General features: G+C 51.3%; 9 protein-coding genes across 9 annotated transcripts; 3 read left to right on the forward strand and 6 right to left on the reverse strand.

Moving 5' to 3' along the window:
* Nucleotides 1–1,066: 1,066 nt before the first annotated feature.
* ste7 (MAP kinase kinase Ste7) lies at nucleotides 1,067–2,924 on the reverse strand (the record flags this gene model as incomplete). Its single annotated transcript, XM_043282844.1, has 4 exons — nucleotides 1,067–1,753; nucleotides 1,817–2,354; nucleotides 2,420–2,577; nucleotides 2,643–2,924. The coding sequence occupies 4 exons, from the start codon at nucleotides 2,922–2,924 to the stop codon at nucleotides 1,067–1,069; spliced, it is 1,665 nt and encodes a 554-aa protein (XP_043140183.1).
* Nucleotides 2,925–4,290: 1,366 nt separating this feature from the next.
* Nucleotides 4,291–8,731, forward strand: spt6 (chromatin-remodeling histone chaperone SPT6; the record flags this gene model as incomplete). Its single annotated transcript, XM_043282845.1, has 4 exons — nucleotides 4,291–4,473; nucleotides 4,530–4,709; nucleotides 4,778–8,423; nucleotides 8,481–8,731. 4 exons carry the CDS (start codon nucleotides 4,291–4,293, stop codon nucleotides 8,729–8,731), a joined length of 4,260 nt encoding a protein of 1,419 aa, XP_043140184.1.
* Nucleotides 8,732–9,346: 615 nt separating this feature from the next.
* On the forward strand, nucleotides 9,347–12,360 carry ACHE_70506S (oxysterol-binding protein related protein OSH3; the record flags this gene model as incomplete). The annotated part of the gene is made up of 3 exons (XM_043282846.1): nucleotides 9,347–9,382; nucleotides 9,482–10,694; nucleotides 10,754–12,360. The coding sequence occupies 3 exons, from the start codon at nucleotides 9,347–9,349 to the stop codon at nucleotides 12,358–12,360; spliced, it is 2,856 nt and encodes a 951-aa protein (XP_043140185.1).
* Nucleotides 12,361–13,026: 666 nt separating this feature from the next.
* ACHE_70507A (IFRD domain-containing protein) lies at nucleotides 13,027–14,672 on the reverse strand (the record flags this gene model as incomplete). The annotated part of the gene is made up of 3 exons (XM_043282847.1): nucleotides 13,027–14,302; nucleotides 14,482–14,491; nucleotides 14,552–14,672. The coding sequence occupies 3 exons, from the start codon at nucleotides 14,670–14,672 to the stop codon at nucleotides 13,027–13,029; spliced, it is 1,407 nt and encodes a 468-aa protein (XP_043140186.1).
* A 592-nt stretch (nucleotides 14,673–15,264) lies between these two features.
* On the reverse strand, nucleotides 15,265–16,462 carry RRP4 (exosome non-catalytic core subunit RRP4; the record flags this gene model as incomplete). Its single annotated transcript, XM_043282848.1, has 2 exons — nucleotides 15,265–16,192; nucleotides 16,260–16,462. 2 exons carry the CDS (start codon nucleotides 16,460–16,462, stop codon nucleotides 15,265–15,267), a joined length of 1,131 nt encoding a protein of 376 aa, XP_043140187.1.
* A 2,643-nt stretch (nucleotides 16,463–19,105) lies between these two features.
* On the reverse strand, nucleotides 19,106–20,215 carry ACHE_70509A (uncharacterized protein; the record flags this gene model as incomplete). Its single annotated transcript, XM_043282849.1, has 1 exon — nucleotides 19,106–20,215. One exon carries the CDS (start codon nucleotides 20,213–20,215, stop codon nucleotides 19,106–19,108), a length of 1,110 nt encoding a protein of 369 aa, XP_043140188.1.
* A 215-nt stretch (nucleotides 20,216–20,430) lies between these two features.
* Nucleotides 20,431–21,189, forward strand: ACHE_70510S (putative isochorismatase family hydrolase; the record flags this gene model as incomplete). The annotated part of the gene is made up of 1 exon (XM_043282850.1): nucleotides 20,431–21,189. One exon carries the CDS (start codon nucleotides 20,431–20,433, stop codon nucleotides 21,187–21,189), a length of 759 nt encoding a protein of 252 aa, XP_043140189.1.
* A 105-nt stretch (nucleotides 21,190–21,294) lies between these two features.
* Nucleotides 21,295–22,692, reverse strand: ACHE_70511A (serum paraoxonase/arylesterase family protein; the record flags this gene model as incomplete). Its single annotated transcript, XM_043282851.1, has 2 exons — nucleotides 21,295–22,326; nucleotides 22,381–22,692. The coding sequence occupies 2 exons, from the start codon at nucleotides 22,690–22,692 to the stop codon at nucleotides 21,295–21,297; spliced, it is 1,344 nt and encodes a 447-aa protein (XP_043140190.1).
* A 492-nt stretch (nucleotides 22,693–23,184) lies between these two features.
* ACHE_70512A (ZZ type zinc finger domain protein) lies at nucleotides 23,185–26,005 on the reverse strand (the record flags this gene model as incomplete). Its single annotated transcript, XM_043282854.1, has 4 exons — nucleotides 23,185–24,489; nucleotides 24,549–24,760; nucleotides 24,822–25,683; nucleotides 25,871–26,005. The coding sequence occupies 4 exons, from the start codon at nucleotides 26,003–26,005 to the stop codon at nucleotides 23,185–23,187; spliced, it is 2,514 nt and encodes an 837-aa protein (XP_043140191.1).
* Between the last annotated feature and the right edge of the window lie 801 nt (nucleotides 26,006–26,806).

Raw genomic sequence — 26,806 nt, forward strand, 5'->3', positions numbered from 1 at the left:
CCCTCTCAAAGAGGGGAGAGCCTCAAGAGACATTCGAGACATTGGACCACGAAAATGACTCTTCTGGAGCATCTTTCACTATCGTTCTTGCACCGCTATCAGAGAAAGGGAGGCATACGAAATCAAACTGTCTCTCTTACATACAAATTCTGTAGTGGAAAAGAGTTTAAGGAGGCCCTCAATCACAGAAATATTCGACCCAAGCGACAAAAAGACGCCACTTTCGTTGGTGTTCAACCCACACAGCAGGCGCATCGAGCTCGTGAAGCCCATACCTCGTTTGTTCGAGGCAATTCCGAATGTAAGCAATGTGGTCATCGCTAGCAAACTCGAATTGCTTTGTCTTGCAAGAAAGCCACCCGGCATCATAGAGCCGAACTGGCACGTACCGGGTGGCTACTGGAGCGACGGTAAAGGGTCCCATATGCCAGCCTACAGGCTATCCATTCATGGATTGCTTTTGGTGGTTTATCAAAGCTGGTTCCAACAGGTAAGTCATGGGTATAAATCCGAAGATTGAGACTCAAGCCGGCACCGGAATACAAACGCCGTATGATTTCTATTCTGGGAAGATCGTCTTGGCATCATCGTGCAGAATGTGGGGCTGGTGGAGTAAAGATAACTTTATCAGTGTCTATCAATTCCTACCACGGGTGAAGAGAAACAAGTTAAGCAATTGTACATGTCCTCGTACGTATATGTATGCATGTTTCTATATTCAGTTGTCCATCATCCAGCAAATGTGCATAACAAAGTCCAACATCGGAAACATATCTGGTATATGATATGATACCAGTATTTGGTCACATCACATCACATCCCTTGACAAGCCCATAGAAAAGAAAAGGAAGAAAAAAAAAAAAAAAGGTATGGTACGCCTGGCCGATGCATGCAAGGAAGAAAAGTGGGAATGAAGATCCAATACAATACCCTCAATGGTCACTCGAACACGCAAGAGGCAACATGGAATATGGAAGAGAAGAGAGTTGGGCTGATTCGAAATGGACCAAAATTCCGGTTCAGGTCAATGGTATGCTTTTTTCATGGCGGGAGTTAATGTAGGAATTCAACTGCCATGCGCAGCCCCCATCATGTCGCGCATTCGTCGCCATGGCCCTCCACTTGATGATTGTGCCGATGTAGAGGATCCGTTAGGCGCCGGGGCGGCGCGGATAGGCAATGTGGTGTTGTGAAGCGCCGCCTGAGATCGCATGTTACTTGAACTGGCAGATCGCGACGCCATCTGCGGCCTGGCAGGGACATCTAATGTCGCTGTTGGGCTACCGTGAGAGCTATAAGTTGGACGACTGACACGAGGGTCGTCATCTCTCGTCACCAAAGGTGCATGGTCGAGCGGGGACCGGTTCGATCGAGACGAGTGGGAGGAAGAGCTGGACGGAGCATAGTTGTATCGGCTAGATGTGTCGTTTATTTTCAACGGAATCTCGTCAGAAGGTGGAGTGCGAGAAAGCTGGCTGGAAACTGGCTTAGGCGGCGGCGCAGGGCGCGAGCTCTCCTTCTTTTCCTTTTCTTCCTCCTTTTTCTTCTCGTTCTCCTTCTCCTTCTCCTTCTCCTTTTCCTTTTCCTTCTCCTTTTCCTTTTCCTTCTCCTTCTCCTTCTCTTTATCCTTGAGGGACCTTGGCGCCGCAGGTCCCAGATATGACTTCCGGTTGTGTCGCTCCATCATGCTGACGGCCCATTCTTCAAGATTGACGGGAGTTCGCTTGGCGGCTTGTAGGAAGGCATCTCGGTCCTAAACGCAGATAAATGTTAATCTTCTTGCTTGTTCCTTGTCTGGGTATTGGCTTGCTCGTACATAAAGTTCCCGAGGCGTTGGTCGCTCATCTGACTTCTTCATGAGACATTTGGCGACAAACTCATGCAGAATAGGAGGGAAAGCATCGCTTTTAGGGAGTTTGGGCGCTGGTTCATGAACAATCTGTTGCAGAAGATCTAGAATACCCATGGGCCCAGCACTAGCACGGTTTCCTGCGGCCGTATCCGTTGAATCGAAGGGAAATCGACCAACGGCCAGCTCCATCACTGTCAAGCCTACACTCCAGACGTCGGACCGCACGGTGTAAGCGCCACCTTGGATTCGCTCTGGTGCCATGTAAGTCGAGGTACCAACGAAGGTATCTGCGATGGAATTGACGGTTTCCGTTGCGACACCAAAGTCGCAAAGCTTGATGTTGCCTCGCGAATTGACAAGGATGTTGGACGGTTTAATATCACGATGCATAATACGGTGGGTTTCATAGAGGTACACAAGGCCAGCCAGAACCGATTCGGTGATTTTCCCTAGCACGTCGACGCGAACTGGGCCAAAGTCTTTGGAGATACGATCGAGAGAACTGTTTTTGCACGTCATAACAGTCAGAGAACGTCCAGTGCTTGCAGCCTTATCGCAAAAACTCACCCGCAATCCATGTACTCCATGCACAGCACAATATCCCTCGCTTCATTTTGGAACGCCCCATAAAAAGTGACAATGCTGGGAGAGTTGCAGTCGTGCCCGACTTGCAGCTCCCGCAAGATCTGCTTCCTTACATTCTCCTTGGCATCCACACGGATGATCTAGACATGCAGAATTAAATGTCAACATGTCGCAGACAGCGAATGGAAAGTGCAAGAACTCGTACCTTTCGAGCCATGACGACCTTGGTCGAGGCGTGCATGACCTTGGACACTGTTCCACCATTACCAGCACCCAGTTCCTTCAGCACGACTAGATCCTCACTCCGGAGATCTAAACGAAATTCCAGACCAATCTCCAAGGTATCCGTCCGATTTTCTGAGTTCCCACCGGCACCGGGGGCCTGAGAATCGCCATCGGGAGGGTTTTCGGGTTTGGGGGCGGCATTCAGGGCGAGGCCTTTGACATTCTTGCGCTTCAGCGTTCGGGGTTTGAATGAATCGGCCATGATTGGCGACAGAGCACTCTGTCGCGGCACAGAGAGAATAAGGGAAAAAGTAAGGAAAAAGGAGGGGGGTAATCGATTAGGAAGAAGGACGAAAGGAGAAAAGAGAGGATAAATAACAGTTAAGTGATAATAACCCCGGAGAGCGGGCGCGCCCGATGATAGATCGTGGGACGGAGGGGCAGCACTAGACCACGGATGGAGCAATCGATCGCTGAGGAAAGTGGCCCCGAGGAGAAGTCAAGCAGAAAGACGATTGAAAGAACCACGACAAAAGATTGAATGTGAATGTGAGAGAAAATTCAAGAGGTAGAAAAGAGAGAAAGAGAAAGCGCCAACGATGACCGGGTGGGGGACTTAAGCGCACTCGGGCGTTTAGGCTGCGAAAATCAAGTTTGTCTGCTCCACGATTCCGTCGAGGACCAGAGGGCGACAAAATAATCTGATTCTGGTGCGAGAGGCTGTCCTGAGGCGCCGAGAGAAGCTGGCTTGGAGAATTTGACTGAACGTGGGCAGTCTGACCAAGAGATATCGCGGCAGACACGTGCTGCAGAGACCAGGGGAGGCCAGATAGAGAATGGTTCAATGCTCCATGGGTTATTAAGACGAATAAAGAGAGGCAGTTCTATTTATGTACGAGTATAGTTGTCTTGCACGGAGCAGAGAAGGAGTGGACGAAAGGAAGAAAGAGAAGTCTCAATGGTGCGACGATGAAACGAGACGGTGGTTTTGGCGGGGGAAAGTCCGCACAATTGACTTTTGGTACTTCGAGGACGCGGATATATTAAGTGATAGATATTAACTATGTAGAGAGAGGAGAGAATTGAGATATCAATGGTCAGCTGTGAAGCTATACCAATCTGACGGAGTACGGCTACAAGTTATCTTCTCTCTGTATGGCTGAGTGGAGTACTCTGTACTAATACTTCAAAGCCTTTAGCAAGCAAACAGGATTCGGCACAAGCAACAATTGCATATCTATCATAGTACACTCACGATGTAGAAAATGCTCCACACATCTAATACACCTGAGAAATAGCCATGATAGACAGTATACACGTGACCATCAAGCCACAGTGAGCTACACCTCCACATTCAGGGCGGTGAAAGCCACACGGCGCCACAGCGGCTCTTTCTCGAACTCGCGCTGGAAAGCGGCCAGGAATTCCTCTTATTGCTGCCATCCATCTCCATTTTCTCTCTCTTGTTTTTCTTTTCTCCTTCTTTCTCTCTTGTCGCTTTTGCCGGTCGTATCTGCGAACCGGTCTCAATCCCTTCCTCTCCTTTTCCTGTTTGTCTCTCCCCGAAAACTTTCGATTCTGTCAGATTCCCTTTACTGGACCACTCTCTTTAATACGAATATACCAAAATGAGCGCAAACAAATTCATCGAGGGCGAGGCCATGCTGGATGATGATGAGGAGAATGAGCAGGAGCCCCCCGATGATTATGACGAGGAAGTCCGGGAGGGTCCTGCGAAGCCGCCGAGAGGCTACGCAAATGATTCTAGTGAGGAGGACGAAGAAGAAGACGACGAAGAAGCTGCTCGCGCGGTAGGTTGCGCCCGTTAATACACCATGGGTGATGCGTTATTGATGCCCTCATTTAGGTCCAAGAAGGTTTCATTGTCGACGAAGACGAAGAGATTGAAGACCGCGCCCAGCGCCGACAAGAGAAGAAGAAACGACGGCGAGAAGAACGCGAGCGCGAAGAGGAACATTTGGATGAGGAAGATCTGGAATTGATTGGAGAGCTTAACCCAGCTATACAACCCCCAGTCGCTTCAGAGGTATGTCTGGGGATTGACTTCCCACCTTCGAGTCACCAGGACTAACCTGAAATCTCCGTTGCCTACAGTCCAAATTCAAGCGCTTAAAGCGTGGCCACAAAGAACGCGACCGTCCCCGACCGTCTCGTGGCATCGATGACATGTTCAACTCGGATGAAGAGGAAGAAGCAGGCGAATATGCTCGACCTCGACGACCAATGCACGATGAGATGGACGATTTCATTGAGGAGGATGTCTTCTCCGACGATGAACAAATACAGCGGGAGCGGGAGGATGATCTCGAAATTGCGCGCCCCAAAGCTCGCGTTACTGGCCTAGGCCCCTCTGACATGGCGGGATTGGACGAAAACGCGCTGGAAGACATGCGTGCCGCGTTCGGTGACGGCAACGAGTATGCTTTTGCCCTGGATTTGGAGGACCAAGAAGATGAGCAGGAGGAGCACGAAGAGAGGCATCTGGACCTGAAGGACGTCTTCGAACCGTCGCAGCTGGCCGAGAAGATGTTGACGGAGGAGGACAACCATATTCGTCTAGCTGATGAACCGGAACGCCACCAGCTCTCACGCAAACCTTATACACATGTTGTCTTGACAGATGACCAGCTCCGGGAAGAGGCAGGCTGGATATCGAACCTCATGCTTCTCAAGAAACGCATTGAGCCCGATTTGCATGAGCCATTCCAGCGTTCCGTGGCTAAAGTGCTGGAGCTCCTCGTTACAGATGATTGGGAAGTCCCGTTTATCTTCCAGCACCGGAAGGATTATATGATCCATGCAGCCAAAGTGCCCACGGACGGAGCAATGGATGGAGACGGACAATACAAGATCCAGGCTGAGAAGCTGCTCAACATGACAGATCTTTGGGACATTTTCGACTATGACCTCAAGTTCAGGGCGCTGGTAGACAAGCGGAACACCATCCAGAAAGCCTATGACAACATACAAAGCTTGTTCGACGTGAAGGATCATGTGATCGAAGAGATGCTCCCTATCGCCGTCACCATGGAGGAGCTGCAAGATATCCAGGACTACATCCACTTCCAATATGCAACGCAGCTGCGCGACATGAATTTGGCGAATGGTGACGCCAACGGCGATGTGCAGCGCCGTAAGGCCTCGGGCAATTCGTTCTTCGAGCGTATCCGCAACAGCAGAGCCTACGAGTTCGTGCGCGCCTTTGGAATTACAGCGGATGCTTTTGCACAAAACGCCATGAAGCAAGGCCATCGTCAATATACCGAGGACCCCGCTGTGCGGCCAGATGAGATGGCCGACGGGCTTTTGGACAGCGATTTCTCTAACCCTTCGCACGTAGTCAAGGCTGCCAAAGCCATGTTCGCAGAGGAGCTGGCGCTGAGCCCCAAGGTGCGCAAGGTGATCCGCCAAGCCTACTACATGAACGGCGCAGTCGACTGCTTCCGGACTGAAAAGGGTCTCCGGAGAATCGATGAACATCATCCCTACTACGAGTTTAAGTATCTACGGAACCAGCAACTTATCGACATCGCTCGTCGACCAGAGCTCTATCTTCGCATGTTGAAAGCCGAAGAGGAAGGCCTGGTGGAAGTCAAGGTGCGTTTCGAGAACTTTGAGCACTTCCGGCAACGGCTATACCCGGATATCGAGTCGGATAATTACAGTGAACTCGCCGATGCCTGGAACCGGACACGTCGGGATGTTCTGGACATGGCCCTGGGCAAGCTAGAGCGCTTGATCAACCGCAGTGTCAAGGAAAATATCCGTCAAGAATGTGAAAACCATGTGGCCAAGGAATGCCGGGAAGCATTCTCCCAGCGCCTGGATCAAGCTCCTTACAAGCCCAAGGGTATGGTTCTGGGAACCGTGCCTCGCGTGTTGGCTCTCTCGACGGGAACTGGCATTGTCGGTCGGGAGCCTATCCATTGGGCTTACATTGAAGAGGACGGGCGGGTGCTGGAGAATGGTAAATTCTCGGACTTATCGATCGGTGACCGGGATCGCGCAATTCCGGATGGCAAAGATGTGGAGGGCTTTGTGGATGTGGTGGATCGACGGCGACCCGACGTCATCGCAGTTTCCGGAATGTCTCCGGAGGCACGCAAGCTGTACAAGCTGTTGGCCGAAGTTATTGATCGGAAGGATCTTCGTGGGGCTCCATACACGGACGACCGCGACGAGGAGGTCAGTGACCGCCTGGAAGTGGTGATTGTCAATGACGAGGTTGCGCGGTTGTACCAGCATAGCGAGCGAGCCAAGAGAGATCATCCTGGTTTTGCTCCGTTGACGCATTACTGTGTTGCCCTCGCTAAGTACCTCCAGAGCCCGCTCAAGGAGTATGCATCGCTGGGTCGGGATGTCGTCTCGATTCAGTTTAAGCCTGGCCAGCAATTGGTTGCTCAGGAGTTACTGACGAAGCAACTGGAGACTGCGCTGGTGGATATGGTGAACCTGGTGGGTGTCGACCTCAACGAAGCAGTTTCCGATACGGCGACGGCCAATCTTTTACCCTACGTCTGTGGTCTTGGTCCTCGCAAAGCGGCCCACCTTCTCAAAATTGTGAACATGAACGGAGGCTTGGTCAACAACCGCGTGGAACTTCTGGGTGTCAACGCACAGTATCCCGCCATGGGTATCAAGGTGTGGAACAACTGTGCCAGCTTCCTGTACATTGACTACGAAAATGCGGACCCGGATGCGGATCCTCTGGACAACACCCGTGTGCACCCAGAAGACTACGATATTGCTCGCAAGATGGCAGCCGACGCCCTGGAATTGGACGAAGAAGACATTAAGGCGGAGACGGACGAGAATGGACCAGGAGCCATCGTGCGGAAATTGTTCCGTGAGGAAGCACAAGATCGTGTGAACGATCTGATTCTGGAGGAATACGCCGAGCAGCTGGAGCGGAACCTGAACCAGCGGAAGCGGGCGACCCTGGAGACGATTCGAGCCGAACTACAGCAACCTTATGAGGAACTGCGGAAACCGTATGTGTTCTTGGAAACGGATGAGATTTTCACCATGTTCACAGGCGAAACGGCCGACACGCTGTACGAGGGCATGGTGGTACCAATCTCCATCAAGCGGATTACAGACGACCACATTGATGGCAAACTGGACTCGGGCATCGATGCTCTGGTGCCTGAATCGGAGATGACGGACCGCTACGACATTCCCGTGCGAGCGCTTTACTCGATGCACCAGACGGTGCCGGCCAAGATCCTATTCCTGAACCGGAAGCATTTCACGTGTAATGTGTCTTTGCGTGAGGAGCAAGTTAGCCGACCGTCGGGCAAGCCGAACGACCAAATCAACGGCGAATGGGATCACTCGCAAGAACACAAGGATCGGGAGTCGTTAGAGGAGAAGACCCAAGATGGTGGCCGAGCGGTTCGCGTTATTAAACACCCGATGTTCCGGCCGTTCAACTCCACCCAGGCGGTGGAGTACCTGGGGTCGCAGAGCCGGGGTGATGTGGTGATCCGGCCGTCGTCCAAGGGACCGGACCACCTGGCAGTAACCTGGAAGGTCTCGGATGGTGTCTACCAGCACATTGACGTGCTGGAACTGGACAAGGAGAACGAGTTCTCTGTCGGTCGGACGTTGAAGGTAGGCGGTCGATACACGTATAGTGATCTGGACGACCTGATCTTCAACCACGTCAAGGCGATGTCGAAAAAGGTGGACGAGATGATGCTCAATGAGAAGTTCCAAGAAGGCAGCAAGACGGAAACCGGTATGTTTATTTCGCGACGATTTCCTAATCGGGATAAACTTTACTAACGGTGATTAGATACCTGGTTGGAGACGTACACCAAAGCAAATCCTCGGCGATCGGCATATGCCTTCTGCATTGATCCGAAGCATCCGGGATACTTCTATTTGTGCTTCAAAGCTGGTGAGAAGGCTCGGCTCCACAGCTGGCCGGTTAAAGTGATTCCCCAGGGTTATGAATTGCAGAGGAACCCGTATCCGGACATGCGGGCGTTGTGCAATGGGTTCAAGCTGCTATTTACCAACATGCAGGCTGGGACGAGGCGTTAACCCTACATCTCTATATGATATACCAATGGGGATGCATGGTAAATGGGAATTGGTACTGTAATATCCTGGATTCAATCTTCATCTTTCTATAAATCCTTGTATTTTTGCTGAGTTTAGCAATGGACAGAGCATTTGCATGTATAGCCGCAATCGTAATATACTCTAAGAGATCCCAAGAAATGCGTCCATCGGCTTATTTTAAAAATGCGCCTCGTATAGCCCTCTATAGCCACATAGTAGCAGTACTAGTCCCTGTAGTGCCTCAGTCATGTGAACGCCGGCCTCGGGATTCGTTCAGCCCTGTCCGCCCGCATCCCCTCTATTCTTTAGTTTACTTCTCCCATCCATTCTCTCTCATATTCTCCCTCTCCCTTTCTCCTACTCGTCCTCTTTTATTCCTATTGAATACTTAACACCTCTCACTCGTTTACCGCCCACTTTCGTTGTCCAGTCAATGGCCGCAGCAGCACTTCCAGCCAGCCAACGGATTTAAAGTAACCCCCCACCAAACAAACCCCAGCCATCCCCTGCGCTACACCTCTTCTTAACACGGAACATCGCACCTGTCAACCGTTTCGAACCTGACACCCGGACTGTCTCGTCCACTCTGCAGTCATGGCGGGCATGGAAACATTGGAAGTCCATAGCAAGGTAAGTAAGGGGCAGCTGTCATAACCATTAGCCCGTACATTTGTATGCGGCTCAAATGTCAAAGGGTCAGAAGCTGACAGGGATCCTATTGGTGTACAGTCGTATCTGGTCCGCTGGGTAAACGTCAAATCCAATCATACCATCTCATGGAGCATCCAGCCGCATAAGAAATCCCTGAATTTCGGCATCTTCAAGCATCCCGGCCATTCCGCCTTACCGGGCTCCGACTCGCATAGCACCGATTCGAATGAGAATTTGCCGGGGAGCGCTGTGACTGGTGGACGACACAGTAACAATAACCTCTCTGTTATCGAGAAGCTTACGGGGATTGGGCTGAAACAGATCAAATGGGTCGGGAAGTGCGAGGCCGATAAGATCGCGCAGGGGACGTACGATGTCCCGCAGAATGAGGGCGGGAATTACGCTCTAGTGTTCGATAACACGTTTTCGAAACAGTTGTCCAAGACGGTGACCCTGGTGCTGTTGACGTATCCGACCGCTGTGCCGCCCAAGTCTGGTCTTGCTCCGCCAGCGAGCCATGCTAACGGGCAGCCGTTTCACGATGGTGCGTCGACGGAGTCGCTGAGGCCGATATCGCGGAGACGGGGGAATAGTAATGCTAGACCTCCTACGGCGCAGAATGGTGAGGCAGCAGCTCCGTCTACTGTCCACAGGGGTCTCCTGCATAAGCGTCGACGAAAGCGCCATCAGGGATGGGCTAGACGGTTCTTCGCGCTGGACTTCACCTCGTCGACGCTGTCGTACTACCACGATCCCAATTCTGCTACTCTACGAGGCTCGATCCCCCTTCACCTAGCGGCTGTCGCATGCAACGAGAAGACGCGGGAGATTTCGGTCGACTCTGGCGCGGAGATCTGGCATCTGCGTGCAAGCAACGACCAGGAATTCGTCGAATGGAAACGTGCGTTGGAGAAGGCTTCGCATAGAACACCACCGGAGGAGGAAAAGCACCCGCAGGGCGAGGTACTACTACGAGTGCCATCGCAGCGCGCCGCGCCGCCCGCCACTAGCGCTGCTGAAGACCGTGAATGGGTGCAGGTCGAGACATTGGTAGGCCGTATGTCTGCGTCGCGCGACATGGTGCGCAAGCTTGCCAAAGATACGGATCCGAAATATCAGAGTACTGCATCTACGCTTGCTCCGGTCCCCTCGGAACGGCCCCGTGGTCGCTCGTCCAGTCCTAGTCCCAGTCAGAGTGCGGCGGAGTTGAATAATGGCGACGTCGGTGCGCAGAATCGTCCGTTCTGGAAACGGAAGACTAGTGGTAGTAGCGCTAATCCAAGTGTTAGGCGTACGTACCCTTCACCCTCAGAACTAACAATGGGGCCAGTAGCTGACAAGTTCATACAGGCGAACGAAAACCTAGCAGCCTTATCAGCCACCCAGAACCAATGGAGGAAGTTCATGATAACTTGATGGGCCTTTTGCGCGATATGGACAGTGTCCTGAGCGAGTTTTCGTCGTTGATCACGCAGAGTGAACAGCGTCGACACCCTCCTACGTCGGCAGTCTCCAGGCGCAGCATGGAGTCCGATGTATCGCAAGAGTTCTTCGACGCGGAAGCCGGTGATGGCAATGATTCACCTCTGCTCACCATGCACGGTGACAGTGATGATGAAGAGGTAGACAACATTCCTGCAGCTGCCGCCCAGCAAGCCGAAGAAGAGGTCGTTGCGGACGATGCACCATCTGACAGCGAGGAAGAGGAGACGCCTGAGCCGTCAAATGATGAAGAGCGAGACAGACTGTCTTCACTCTTCCCCGCGAAACCCAAGTCGCTTACTCCCCTGCCGCTCGATAAGGTGTCTCGCCGCGACAACATCCCCGCGCCAAAGGTCATGCCGCCAAGTTTGATCGGGTTCCTCCGCAAGAACGTGGGCAAGGATCTATCCCAGATCTCCATGCCAGTCTCCGCGAACGAACCTCTCTCTCTTCTCCAACGTGCAGCCGAAGTTCTCGAATACTCAAGCCTCCTAGACAAAGCAACCAGCGTCACCGACCCCGTCGAACGCCTCGCCTACGTAACCGCCTTCGCCCTAGCCTCCCTCTCCAGCAACCGCGTCAAAGAACGCGCCATCCGCAAACCCTTCAACCCCATGCTCGGCGAAACCTACGAACTTATCCGCGAAGACCTGGGTTTCCGCTTCGTCGCTGAAAAAGTCTCCCATCGCCCCGTCCAGCTAGCCTACCACGCTGACGGCAAAGACTGGTCCCTCACCCAGTCCCCCATGCCAACGCAGAAGTTCTGGGGCAAATCCGCCGAAATTGTCACAGAGGGTAAAATCCGTCTCACCCTCCACGCCACAGGCGAACACTATAGCTGGTCTTCGGCAACATCCTTCCTGCGCAATATCATCGCGGGAGAAAAATACGTCGAGCCAGTCGGTGAAATGTCCGTACTCAACGAAACATCCGGTCACAAAGCCATCTCCACCTTCAAAGCTGGCGGCGTCTTCTCAGGCCGCAGCGAAGAAGTATCAACCAAGATCCTCGACCCGAACGGCACTGAAACACCCCTCGGCCTCTCAGGAACATGGACGCAGTCCCTGACACTGACAAAGAACTCCTCCGGTACCGGTACAATTTGGTCCGCGGGACAGCTCGTCCCCAACGCCCCCAAACACTACGGCATGACCGCCTTCGCCGCAGCGCTCAACGAAGTCACGCAGATCGAAAAGAATACCCTCCCGCCCACGGACTCGCGTCTCCGTCCTGACCAGCGCGCCCTCGAAGACAACGACCTCGATAAAGCAGAGGACGTCAAAGTCAAGCTTGAAGAGGGACAGAGAGCGCGCAGACGCGAGATGGAAGCTACGGGGGAGAACTGGACGCCGAGGTGGTTCACGCAGGTTGCCAGTGATGGAGAGGTGGTGTGGAGGTTGAGGAATGGGAAGGAGGGGTATTGGGAGGAGAGAGAAAAGGGGGAGTGGAATGGGGTCGTGCCGGTTTTTGGTTGATCGGTGTGCCCCTGGTATATGGTTGAATTTGTATATTTTGTAGGTATCAGTCTCACATATACTTGCATTGGTGCATTGGTCTGTAGATAAGGTTAGATAGGATAAAATCTGATGTCACTGAGTTGCTCCTACACAAGTAGGGTGTCCAGAGTACAGTAGAAAAAGAAATGGGGTTAAACAGTATATTAACTGCCATACACACACATGCACACACACACTAAACTAATCTATCTATAGCTATCTAAAAGCATCAAGACGTTGCCATTAAACCTCCAAAACCCTTCAAGGGGAAAAGAGGAAAGTTCACGCCGCCACAGGACCTGTACGATTGTGTTTCTCTGTAACGGGGTCGTAGCCTCTTGAGCATGCATCGAACCCAAAACTTTTCTCTTCCAAACACAAAAACAAAAAAAAAAAAAAACTATTTTGGTTTCCCAATCTCCAGCTCCTTTCCTAGTGTAAGACAAGGAAAGTGAATACAGAAACATATTCGAGATCTCCAAGAACTTTGGTAGTCGTGTAATCCAAATTTCGTATCCTCGCAATAGGGCGATTGCCTCTGATGGAATGGGTAACCTTGATTCCACCACTTGGGCCAATTATCTTTAATCCAATGAGCCCCTCAGGCCGCAGCTGGTGATTACCCATTCCAAATCCAATCCCCACTTACTCCCCGTCATCCTCGTCGTGGTGGATCGCGAAACGACGGGTATCCCGGGGCTTCCTGCCCTTGTCCGTCTTCCACTGGCCAGTCCCAGTTTCGGAATCGAGTCGAAGAACGGCAAGAGGCAGGCTGTCCAGGACAGTCTGGTTGCCCTGGTTAAAGTGGACGTAGAAACCGCCCAGGAGAAGACGGCGGAGCTTGTTGAGGCGAATCCATTTCCACCACCGGTCAACGGCCACGACGCCATCACGGCCAATCTTCACTCGGGTTTTGCTTCCGAAGTGGCGATTGGTGTTGTAGTTGATGGCCGTGTTGTACATTGGCCCACGGCGGGCATCCTCCACAGATGTATAGATCGAGATGAAGTTTGTGTGAAGGGATTTCTTGTCTTTCTTGCTAATCCTCTTGGAGTGTGCCGTGGCCAGAGACTTCAGCTGATTGAGGATCTCTGGGGTGTCGTGGTATGGTTCGTATCTTTGGACGAGCCGAGGGCCTTCGTAGTTAAGCAGGGCTTCCTCGTCCTCGTCTTGGTTGTTTTTCTTGTCCTCTTCGGCCTCATCATTTTCGTCGTCTTCCTCCTCGTCCTCACCAAAGTTGGCTCGGGGACTGAAGCTCTTCTCGTAGAGGAGGGCGATGTTCTCGCCGGCGGCAATTTGCACACCGGTGTCATTACCACCCAACTGCTCGGCGAAGATTTCGATCGCCTCCTCACTTTCTGCAGAGAGGTCCCAGATGTGGGTAGCCAGGTGGCCCCACTCTGTGAGAGCAGCATCGATGCAGTCCGTATCGTGACTGGCGCTGATCGATTCTCCGTAAGAAGCAACAATATCGAGGAAAAAGTTCATCTGGTCCAACATGCCATCCTCGCCGGCGCCTGCGAAGACTGCACATGAGCCCAGACAACGAATGGCGGAGGATTTGACAAGGTTGGATGATGAGTCGCGAATGGCGCGAGTAAGAACCGGTTCTACATTCTCGTAGACCGTGTTGTCGTTGGCGCTGAGTGCAAGCAGCTCAACGGCCCGAAGAGCCAGTGTCGTTTCACGAACACTGGACTCCTGTTTGACGCTCTTGCAGAGAGCAGCAGTAAGTTCGCCGACGCGGCCATACAACTCGTCGTGCACGTAGTGGAACTTGGACAGTCGGCCGAAGGCAGCATAGGCCTCTTCACGGCCCTGGACGCTGCTACGCTTGCGGTCCACAATGTTTGTGACGACATCTGAGAATTCTTGTTCCCAGTTTTCGTTGTTGACCTCATCGTCGGTGAAATCAAGGAGGCTGTGGTAAGTGTTAGTTAATGTGATCTGATGCTAAGACATTGATGAGGCGCCAAGGCACTCAGGCACATGCAGGCTTCAAATATTTTTATAATGACGTCACCGCCACCAGACAGGAAGAAGACAGCAGAAGACGCCTCAGAAACAGGACAGAAAGAAAGAAAGGAGTGAGTCACTTACCTGTCAAGGTCTGTATCCTCGTTCTCAGAGGGAATTCGACTCGGGTTGCGAGAAGAAGGGCGAGACGAACCGTTAGGAGAAGCGACTCGGCTGGTTGCCTTTGAGCCTGCGGAATACTCGTTGGCCGCGGCTTTGCGCGACATCTTCTTGGTGTTTTCAGGAGCAGCTGAGAGCTGTTGTTTTGAACGCATCTTGGCTCGTGAAGTCTGTGAAAAGTAATATAAAAGAAGGAGGAAAAGTGATAGAGGAAGTACCGCTTGGTGGTGGCTAGTAAGATGAAAACCGAGTTCGCTCTGGATACAGTGGTATCACAAAGCGAGGAACACTAACGGGAGGGAACTGTAGAAGAGAAGAAAGAGAGAGCAAGAGAAGCATGGCAGATGGGCAAGTTAGACCCTTCCTAGAGGCAGCAGTTAGGGATAGGCTCCAATGCACCTGATAGTAGACGTCAACACCAGAGCAGATGACCGGAGTAAAAGTCGGAATTGAGAACCTGGCAGTCGGTTTCAAGGGTTTACTGGCGCTTTCAATAATCCAAGAATCGTTCGAAACGAAGCGAACTCAAGCGAAAGAGTCGGCGTTGAAGTGCCAATAATTATTATTAACCGACATTTGATATACTCCAATTGGCCACTCACGTGATTACATACTCCATTTCTACTGGAGGCATTATTATTACGGCAAACAATAGCTGGGTACTGGCTATTACATGGTGTAGATGCATCAATTCCCAATGGGTATCTAATATCTCAAAAAAAAAAAAAGAAAAGAAAAGAAAAACTTTTATTGCCGACTCGTGACCATCTCTAGGATGCTTCGAGCTTTGCGCCCTTCCAGATACTCCCTTCCTTCTTGTGTCCCTTCGTCATCATCTTCATCGTCTCCCATCTCCAAGTCGACATTCAGACAGGCTTCGTAAGCTGTCATTACTGTCTCCTCATCCACCGGGACCCCGCCTTGGACCAGGACTCGAATGCATTGTGCCAATCGTGCAATCTCGCGTCGGGTTTGCGGCGCAATGTCGTCATTCTGGCTGGAATAGATCGAGCTCGATACCATCTCTTCCATGCGCGTGATGGAGACGTTCTCAGTCGCCGAAGATGCGGCATCGGTCCCTTCAGCATGCTTCGATATCCAAATGTAACCATTCACTCCAAGGATAACGTCAACCTGGCCTCCTCCGTTGGCGCTTTCGATCGTCCACACCTGTCTTCGAGACCGAACCACTGTCCCACCAGACGTATTCCCTGTCCCGTTTCCTCCCTTCACGGTCGAGTTCGATGCGCCACTACCACCAGCCCCCGTCACAGCCAAGAAGAATCCGTTCCGTAGTTTACCGTACTTCAGCGACCGAGTATGTAACGATGCGGAGCCATCTTGATGCACGGTCTGCACTTCCGCGACAACCAAATCCCCCTCACTGAAATACGTCCGGATCTGCAGCTCATCGGCGCTCGTTCGTCGACGCAGGATACCACCCGGGAGATTAATCGCAGACAACGGAAGATTCGCCAGGAGGGGCGCAGCAACGTCCACTTTCCACCGTCGTGATTGCACTTCCACGATACGGCCGACCACTAAATCACCGATTTCCGGGGTATACCGGGCGCGGAGAGGCGTCACGGAGAGCAATTTGTTCGTTTTCTGGACATTTCCGGCGACTGTTGCGATAATGGATGTAGATAATGGATTGGTGTAGGTACCATGGCCTCTGTAGAGTGAAGAATGTTAGCAGTGGAGCACGTAATGGGTGCTTTGCGCGACAAGTAAAAACTAACCTCATCCACTGAGGATCATCTGTCACAACCTCTCCCGGTGTAACAATCCCTGTGCCGACTTTGAGCACTCCTATTGATGGTCGCTTGTTCGGTCGTGAATCTTCGAATTCAACTCCTCCGTCCGAGTCGACAGACATGGAATCATAATCGACGTGGGGTGTGCCGACATCTTCCACCACCGGCGGATGGATTGTGATGGGCATTTCTGGCAGAATTTATTGTGAAATGATCGTTAACAAAATCCAATTCTTCGATTCTTCGTATATCATAAAGAATTCTAGTTCAAGATTCGAGAGGATGACGCTGAAGAGAGCTTGTCCATGGCGGATGAAGACTTGATATTTGATGCAAACAGTGCAGATCGATGCAAACAAGGCAAACAGACTAAAGACAGCCCTATTCACAGCCCATCATATTTTACAACAACCTCCAACCTTGTGCTCTTTATATTCTATATTATGGTCCTTGTTCTAATGAACAGCATATTCTTCATCGAGGTATTGAAGCTACACAGGGCCGAAGCTCATCTAATACGATGCAATCAGCTATCAAAAACGACAATAACCAGCGAATAAGAAAAGATCGATCAATAGCGATGAATGCTGGTAGCAACACAGCTTTATGGCTAGTATTTAATCAACAGCTATGGTACGTCTAATTCATGATTTGGTGTTGAAGTTACTTAGCTGCGAGAATTCGTTTTTTTAACGCTTCCAAACCCGTCTTCTATGCCCGGGGTTTGCTATAGTCTGATCCTAGTGGTCATACAACAATCTTTTACCTCGGCGATCATCTTTGAACCAGCCAATATGGCTGTTATTGATCGAAACTAGCATTGCAAGAGACCACGGCGATAACATCAGATTATCTGCATGATGCAATTGCTGCAATGAATCATGCGAGAAAAGTTTACACATAGAATGTAAGGATCTGTGAAAATGACGCCAAAAATGAACATTTCTGAGGCCGTTTACGGCCGCATTTCCACTTGTAATGCCCATTGGCAAGCTGCCGCTTTAACATCCCACCACATGCTTCACACCGCTATTCTGCACCCGCCAAGCAACTGTTTAGTCACTAGCCTGCAGTGATGCTTGCGCTTAACCTCCGAGCTCTCTCTCCATTCCAAACTGAAGACCAATGTGACTGAAAATAGCCTTCTCTGCAGCCAGACAAGCCCTTGTTATGGTGTGCACTGCACAGCCGTTCCTGCCTGATCCCTGATTCCTGATTCCTGCCTGATATCTATGTGAGAGAGCAGTATGCTAGCGAAGACCAGTCTGTTGGTCTTGTGCATCCCCCCAAAGCCAACTGGACATGACACTCGCAGTACCACGTCGCCGTCGGCCGAATACAACTGGCCAAAGAAAAACAAAGAATTCTGCTTTTGCCGTCGGCTTAGATGAGACTGTGTATCCGGGCATAACTAGTTGTAAGGGAGAAAAGAGTCTGGAACCCAAGGCAGTACTACCTCTGCTAAACCCGCCTGCTGTATTGCAAACCTGGTGTTACGTTGCCAGACGATGCAGATTTAGTCTATGCCAATCGTGACAAGTCCCTGGATGTTTGAACTTACAGCCTTGCCCATCTTGCCTAGCGGACTGTATAGCCTGTGCGCTCAGACTGACCTCTATCTGCATCAGTGGCAGGATGAGAAGGACAATAGGGGAACGCAGGTATCAGCTGATGTGCTTACATGGGTGTGGATTGAGAAAAGTTTTGCATTGTGAGCAAGTTTGCTTTGTTAACTATGAATGACAGGTACTGTATGGACAATTGAGTTAAGAAGGTTAAGGGAAGCTCTGAGGCAGAGAAATCGGAGGCTGAGAGGGGGGATAGTTTCTTCTGACCGTCCGGCCACTTGCCGCCTTTTGCTCGGCTTAGGCTACCGCTTCACTTCTGTTCTTTATTTAACTAGCCATTATCAACCACATTTTTAATCTATTTCACATTTCCTTTGTTACCGTAGAGTGGTTGCTTGAGACTGGTCGACGATAGATTGAATCACCATCCAGGTGGAAGAAGTTGTCCATTCCAATATTTATTGCATCTTTGGAAAGGATGCCCCGGCGCAAGCCCTGGAGTAGTGACTCGGCCTCGTATCAACCCACTAATCATTAAAGGGCGCCCAACTAACCAAGTGGGATGTACACTAATGAGGCACTCGACTCTATAGACACACACACACATACAGACATACCTGGGCAAGATACCCATCTACAATCGTATCATATTCGTGTGTTTCAAAATAAATATTATCTAATTAATTTCTTGGCTTTGCATGTTTTATCTGGGTCCCTTGTTGGGGTTGCAGTGGCCCAAGCCTGAGTGATCAAGGTATGCTCCTGAATTGCTCCGGGATCACTTCATGATTGCTCTGGACACGCATTGCCCTGCTCTGGATACTCTCCAGGCTGTTCAGGGAGCCAAAAGCGGCGAGAAGTTGGACCGGGAACGGAAAGGGAAAGTTCCCAGGCTTCCGCAGAAAACATCTACAATAGTCCTTAGCTTGGTTTTCCAAAAGCCAGTTGTATTCTGTACACAGTAATTCAGGATATCCGATTTCTGTTAATCCGTTAGTCCACACCTAAGGGTGGATCTAATCAACATGGCTTTTCTCTACTGGACCACCTCGCCCAATTATACATTGCAATGAGAATATGAGGGCATAGCAAGCTGTCTGACGGTGGATTAACAGGTGAAGGAGCTCGGGAGTTGTGAATTATATCGAGTGTTTCATTGCTTCTATTGCGAGATGGAGCGTATATTGTATCAACTTCTACAGACAATTCTATCAAATCATACAACTTTTCCCAACCCTATACCAAACACCCATCAAAAGAGATCTATGCCCTCCTCTCCAACCACCCTTCCAACCACCTCCTCTGCTCCCTCTCCCCTTCCCACTCCTCACTCTCACCCTCCCCAGTCTCCCGCATGACCATCTCAACACCACCCCTTTCCTCAATTGCAATCCGAACCTCAACCCCCTTCATTGCACTGACCCCGCCCCCACGCTTAATTAACCCATCATCCACAGCTAAGTACTCCGCAAACCGCTTCAGCCGCGTGCGGTAAACTAGCGATACAAGCGCAGGCGGACGGGTATGTGTCTTAACCAGACCGAAGACCGCACATGCGCGCAGCACTTCTTCCGAGGATGCGGAGTCGACCCATTCCGGACTCGCGTATTGCGCTAACAAGTCCAATTCCTTCCCTGTATCTGGATTGTATGTGACGGAGCCGGTAGACTGGACGCAATGCGCCACCAGCGCCGCGCGTTTCCGCGCTGCCTTTTGCGCACGGTCCTTAGTGAATTGTTTTGGCACGCGGCAGGTATACGGGACGACGGTAGAGCCCAGCGCGAGAACGATAACTGGGGTGAATTCCCCACAGACGATAAGCATAAGCGTAAATGGTATCATCCGTCGGACATCGTACGCAGCGCGTCGAATCAGTTGGAAATTCGAACGACTGAGCCCGGTTTTCTCAATTGCCTTCTTGAACGAGACAATCGGTTTCGATTTCGGGGGCGGTGATATGGGAAGGTATACGGGCAGTCCCAATTCCTTTCTTAGCGGGAGAGAAGCGCGATAATTATGGTATACATTCTTCAATCCCGTTTTGTAGAAAGAGAGGTATGCCCGTCCCAGCGCGACATAGCGCTTCACTTTATCGACCGGCGCGGCATCGTCGGGTAGCGAGTCTGGTGTGTTAATGTCCGCGGGACGTGTGCTTGGCGGTGGGTTGATATCATCTGGAGAGGTTGTAGATGTGGAGGAGGTAGAGGGGACGGTTGCCGGGGAGTCGGGTTGTGCGGAGGAGGATGGGCGGGTGTGTGTTTTGGAGGACGGGGAGGCGTAGGTTCGCGTTGAGGGATTGAAGAGTTTTAATGCTGTTGATGTTCCTGTAGGTATTGGGCGAATGGCCCGGTGTGCTTGAATCGAGTGTAGCATTGTGACAGGCGAGGTTTTAACTGGGGTGGTGTCAGATTGCCCGAACGGGATATGAAGAGATGTCTGATCTCCAGGCATAAAGGCAAAAATAAAGTCAGGCACTAAGGCAACAATAATATCATGAACAATAAAATTTGCGGAGTAAAAGTCCACCCATCCTCCACTTCTGTATACTAGCTACGTCCTTATACGGAGTACTCCGTACAGCAAGCACCATGTTCGACTTCCTAAAACCCTCCTCCCGAAACACTCCTCTCCCACCCCTCTCCTCCTCCCTCCCGACAGCCCTCATTCTCCTCGACAACCAAGCCGCCTTCGCACACCCCTCCGGCCCGGCGTCTTCGCGCTCGAATCCCCTTTTCGAAGTTAACCTGACCTCGCTCCTAGCCGCGTTCCGGGTTGCCCGTGAGATGGCGCAGTCGCCATCACAGTCGCCATCGATACTGCCGCTATCCTCGAAGGACAAAGACGAAAGTAATAGTAAAAATGATAATGAGAATAATCTCGAGGTTGTACATATATTCCATACCTCGGATAACCCAGCAAGTCCGCTGCATCCGCAACATCCTATGAAGCTAATTCGACCTCTTGACTTTGCGCGGCCGTTATCAAGCGATAAAATTAGTGGCGATGACGGAGGAGGCGCTGGGGAAACGGTCGTTTGGAAACCGCTCAACTCCAAGCCCATCGGTCCTGAATTAGAGGCATACCTGCGGCAGCGTGGTTTCCGCCAGCTGATATTTGCTGGGCTAACGACTGATCATTGTGTTTCGACGACTGTGCGTGTTGCGGCGAATCTGGGGCTTGCGGATCCGGGAAGAATTATTGTCGTTGCGGATGCTACGGCGGCTTGGGCCAAGGGTGGCATTGATGCAGAGACTGTGCATAATGTCTCGATTGCCAGTTTGGAGGGAGAGTTTGCGGAGATTATGAGGACGGAGGATGTCGTCAAGGCTTTGCGGAGGATGAAATGACTTTACGGATTGCAATTTGTTTACAAGATACCACATACCAGCGCATCATAATCATATCATTCCGTCATGCATCATGCTATCAATACGTTATAGAGTAGAATGCGACTACAAGTCAACCTGGACCGCAATCATGCTCTCCGAAAAGAATCCCGTCACAAACAACCACGCCTTCTTACCCTGTTCTGGCTGCGGCGGAATCGGCACCAGCACGGCCGTAGCAGCGGTTCGAATATGGGTGCCATCGTCTTCGAAGAGCAAACGGGTTTCATATCTTCCGTTGTTGCTGCTCTTTTCATCATCGTTCTTCTCGTGCTCGCCCTCTCTCTCACTCCTGTGCTCGCTAGCAGTCGTGTTGGGTCGTGTATACCATACCATCACACCGTCCTTGGCAGTCGGATCAGTGTGGTGCGTGACCATATCAACGGCTCGTCTCAGTCCAGCAAGCACAAAGCCACTAGCGTCATCCGCCTCCGAAGTCCGATACACGTCAGTAAAGTAGGTGGGATTGTCGACGGAGCTGTCCAGCGGAATCTCTTCCTTCACCGAGATGGTATCTCCATCCTGATCCCGGACCGGTTGAGCTAGATACAGCATTCCTCCCTGAGCGCTGGTAATCAGCATATCATCTGCGGCTTTGCCATGACCAAACCCGTTGTTGTTGAAGAGTCCCGTCAGCGCAACCGACGCATCAATGGCCGCTTCAGCATCCACCGCCTGCAGCTCATCCAACCGCACGTGGATGGTACTGGACCATTTAGCCATCGGAACAATATCCTCGATAGCGCGCCGCACGCCATCCCGGTAACCGTGATCATTGGTAACAAAGAAAGAGTACGGACTCTCGGCGTAGATATCATTGGGCGTCTTGATCAACGGGTGGCGGATAGATCGAACATGCTTCACGGTCGTCGCCCCTAAGACATGGTGGAAGAGCTCAATCTGCGAGCGAGCCTTGGGGCCGTCCCAATCCCATTCTCTGTCCGAGCGGCCTGGGCGGTATGCGGGATGCGGCGCATGGTTTACAGCAAAGATGTACACCGAGTCGGGGCGCTCCGGGTCCTCCAAAACGTCAATTCCATGCGTGATGAATGGACCGGAGAAGTTATCCTCAAACGTTAGTCGCGTCGACTTCATGGTCTACAATAGTTAGCACCGTCGAGCATTAAACGTGTTATGCTACACACGACTCACCGTCGGGTCGATGACATGAATCGAGCCCGTCGCAAGAGATGGCTTCTTAAATGCCTTCATGGGCGGGAACCATTCAAAACGCGGAAGCACGGAATCCTCACAGGCCGTAAACAACTTGTTGGCCGGCGCATGGTAATGCAGATCCTCGCATTGCATTGTATCCTCGATCTTGATCAGATTGTGGCCCTCGATGTACGGGTTGTTCTCAATGGGTTTCCTGAGAACTCCCAACAAATTCACCTGGCGATACAGCGGTCCAGCGAGCATGGCGGCCAGGACGGCCAGGATAGCGATGTTCAAGAAGCTCCCCATGGTGATGATGACCAGTGGGGTCTTCTACTCCACGACTATATAAATTGAGAGTTGTGCGTAGGAAAAGAGAGGTGGGATGATTGTTTGTGTGGGTTGAAGTAACGAAAGGAAAGAGCGGAGAAAAGAGCAGGAGCCCGGGACATCAGCTCAGCTCCGTCGCTTCTTTATTTTTCAGCTCCAGCCCAGCTCAGTTTCCCCACACTTGGATAGTCCCCGGGGATGTTAGCCGAGGCTGTGGAGTGGGGAGCATCGGCATTCATTCAATCCAAAAGCCATACCGAAAAAAAAAAAAAAGCACTTCGTTAAAAAGTAGACTATTCCAAAACAATACAAGACATCAAACAAAAGAGAAGTCCTTTTAATTGTCCATCATCAAATTACACCGTAACCTTACCCATTGCAAATTCCCGTTAGATATTCCCGCTGTTGCTTAGGCCAAAAAAAAAAAAATTCGCATGATAACCAAAAAGACAAGCTACAGAAAGAACTTCACTACTGCGACTGCTTGGCTTCCAGATACTCCTGGTCGCTGGCATCCAGCACATCATACTCCTCGTCGGTAAGGAAACCATCCACTTCCTCATCATCATCCATGCTCATGGTGTCGGTAATGGTGAGGTAGTCCAGTTCATTGGTTTGGTTGGACTCCGACGGGGCAGTTGATGGTGCAGCACGAAGAGCAGCCGTCTCCTCGTGGATACTGGGCGACTCCTTGTCCAAGGTAGGGAAGATCATCCGAGACCCGGTTTGTTCAGTCTCGTCAGTCTCTACTGTCGTGGGTTGCTTCTCCTCAACCACGGGTTCCTCAGACTGCTTCTCATTCTCCGGCAAGACTTCCTGAGGCTCCAGTTCGGAGGCGCCAGCTTGAACCCGGATGTCACACCACAGGCGATGACCAAACGGCGTACCGTTAGGCAGTTTCAGACGCCAGTATGAAATGGCAGATCCTTCCCGGCTAGGGCTGCGGAGGAGCACCGTAAAATCGGCAGTCTGCTCGGGTTCCAGTGGAGCAGTGAGCTTGTTGCTCTCCATGGCAGACGCGACTGATCGAAGGCTTGAGGGGTGCACCGTATCCACATTGAACATCGTGTCTCCACCAACAAAGCGCACATCAGTACCCACGGGCCATGCAAGAGGACCGGGGTTGTAAAGTTTCCACGTCTGTCGGAAGGTCTTGTTGGGAGCCATGACCGTGCCATCGGCAACAACATCATTAACAAAGAAAGCCTGGTAGCCAGAAGTGGCATCGACGGTAGGAGCCGTGACCTGTTCTATGACGGGAGCTGGAACCTCTTTGGCAGCATCCGACTTCTCCTCTGCCTTTTCCTCGGAATCCTTTGTAGGGGTAATCTCAGGCTGAGATGGGGCGGTGGCCTGCGTGGATACAGACTTTTGAACGACACGGTCACCAAGCGTGTTGCCCTGGCCGCTCAAAATACCTTCATCGACAGTGCTGACACTCACATGGCGAACAGGCGTCTTGAATTTGATCAGGGGATGGGTGTGGTTGTGCGTGTTGGTGGGTAGAGCTTCACATTTAGCGCAGAAGTCCGTGTCATGGCACACAGTGCACTTGTAACGAGGCCCAACGATGCAAGTAGAAGCCTGGTTCTTGCAAAGAGGACCATCGCAGAAGATGCCAGAGTGCACTTCTGCAGAAACACGGGGCTCAGAGAGGGCGCCGTAGATTGGAGCAAACCGATGACCGGGATGAGTGAGAGGTGCACTTGGAACGCAATCCGAGCAGTAATCCCAGTCAGGACAGCCCAAACACTTGTGACGTACACCCGTGATTTGCTGTAGCATGTTAATTCCATACTTAAGGGCATACATGGTCTATTACGGGAACAACTGACCTTATCGCAGCCGTCGCAAACCGCCGCATGATATTGGTTACGTCCAGGGTAACAGCGAGACATTACCGAACTCCTCAAACTGAACTGACGGTCTTGGATAAGAGAGAAACTATGTCCAGGGTGATGGCCGTGGGCGTTTTCGAGAAGGCAGTTGACGCAAAGATCATAGTCCTCGCAGTCAACGCAGGTAACCATCTTACTCTCTTCGTATTCTGACAGATGTTAGAATCAACCCGCTACAACCAAAAGGGATTCACAAGATTCAAGGCATACCTTTGAGACAAGCATTGCAGATGCGCTCATCGCACTGCACAGGGGCGGGAACTGGAGCGGGTGTAGCAACAGGTGCTATAGTAGGGGCAGAAACCTCTGGAACGGGCGAGAGTGTCTCCGAAGAAGATTGCTCAGGAATAGGCTCAGGAGCGTCCTGAGGAGCGACCTCGGGCTTTACTTCCTCCTTTGGCTTGCTGTTCTGAGGAGCGATCTTCTCGGTGGTACTGTTGGTCACGGTGCCCTCCTTGACACAACGCTTGATCAACCAGTGATCTTCAGCTGGGCAGGAGATGCCCGAGGCGACACACTGCAAGCATAAGTCGTAGTCACCGCCATCACAAATGCTGCAGTGGTAATGCTCATTAGGAACGGTCTGACCACAGTTGTTGCAGTCAATGCAAAACAGTCCTGCAGGCGACTGATGCGCAACGACTGGAGAGTCGCTGTTCTCAAACTCCCGGAACTGTGGCTTCGGAGCAGCCACAGTATCCGTAGTTGACGGCTCCACCGACAAGTTGTCAGTACCCTTAGCAGCGCCGTCGCCCATCGGAGTAGCATCAGTGCCTTCGCTCGGGACTTCTGGCAATGGATGACTCAGAACCGTGTCCAGGTAGTCATTCCTTGCTGGGGTCTCCTGCTCCGTAGAGCTATCAGAGCTCTCCTGTGACACAGGAGACGGCAGGGGATTGTTGTTAACCGTCGTGACACTGATAACCAGCCTGAGTTTTGCCCTTGCGGCACGACTCAGCTGTTTGTAGACGGCCGCATTGGCACTGTCCAGCTGGACGAAGGACGCTGCGCTGTCGGAGTATCGCTCGATAATGACTTCGGCATCCGACGGAACATGTAAGAGTTGAAGGAGCTGTTACGAACAACAATTAGTCTATAATGTTCTCTTGTGATCGGGGTCCTCGGGAGTGTTGTGGTCATGATGATCACGGGGAATAGTATATGACGATGGGATTCCAAATTCGGAAAGATATGGAAGGAGGGCTCCAGCTTTCCCCGATTGGAGCTCTCGTGGAGAAAGCAAATCGAAGAGACCTTACCTTTTGGGGGAAAACCTCAGCCTTCATGTCCTTGAAGGGCATCTTCAAACGGCGAGTAGTGCCATCGTAGTGCACCTTGACCGTGATCAAGGTATCATGGCCAACCGAGGCTGCTGATGGGGCAGGAGCAGGCATGGTTGCGACCGTAGTAATGGTAATCGATCAATCGTAGGGATATTGAATGGTCATTCGTCACTATCATCACACTAACTGCTCGTGATATCGCCGAACTGGCGGTAGCAGCAGTAGATGGGTCTACTCAGCTGAGATGAGTGACGTAGCCGGCGATAACGAGATGCGAAAGGAGATATGTGCCCAAGAAGGAAATGGGGATGATAATGGAAAGGTGGCTAAGAATGGGAAAGGGGAGATGGACGGTGAAGAAAGAGGAAACAAAAAGGATGGAGAGATGGAGGGAAAAGAAAGAAAGAGAGCAAACAGAAGATTGTTAAAGAGGCAGCCCTGGAGAGGAAGAGGTCAGCTGCTCTTCTGCCCCCGGAGCTGCATCCGGGGGCGGTGAAGGCCATACATGCCGTCATTCATTCCTAACAGCTGAACTACTATCAAAGGACGGAAAGTGATGTGGCTGCTTTCTACATGTTTAGTGCATGCACACTACATTTAGTCTAGTTTAGTTTCACTCAGTAATCTTCCCATTTTTTCCCCTGATTTTTCGGTCACTTTTTATGGCTTTTCCACTGGTTTCCATATAGACCAAACCCTGCAACCCGGTCTATACATGTCAACACTGTGCGAGCGCCCGACAGATGTGCCACAAGAATACGTATAACAATCCAACAAGACAGAAGAACAAATACGACCAAGGAAATTATGCAACGTGTTCGATTGTTCCAAAAAAAAAATTGCAGATACGACAGCACGCTGAGAGACGGGTGTACACATAAAGTAACCATCAAACTTGAAATCAAAAGCATT

The sequence above is a fragment of the Aspergillus chevalieri genome, chromosome 7 (genome assembly GCF_016861735.1).
Source record: "Aspergillus chevalieri M1 DNA, chromosome 7, nearly complete sequence".
NCBI classification, from domain to species: Eukaryota; Fungi; Ascomycota; class Eurotiomycetes; order Eurotiales; family Aspergillaceae; genus Aspergillus; species Aspergillus chevalieri.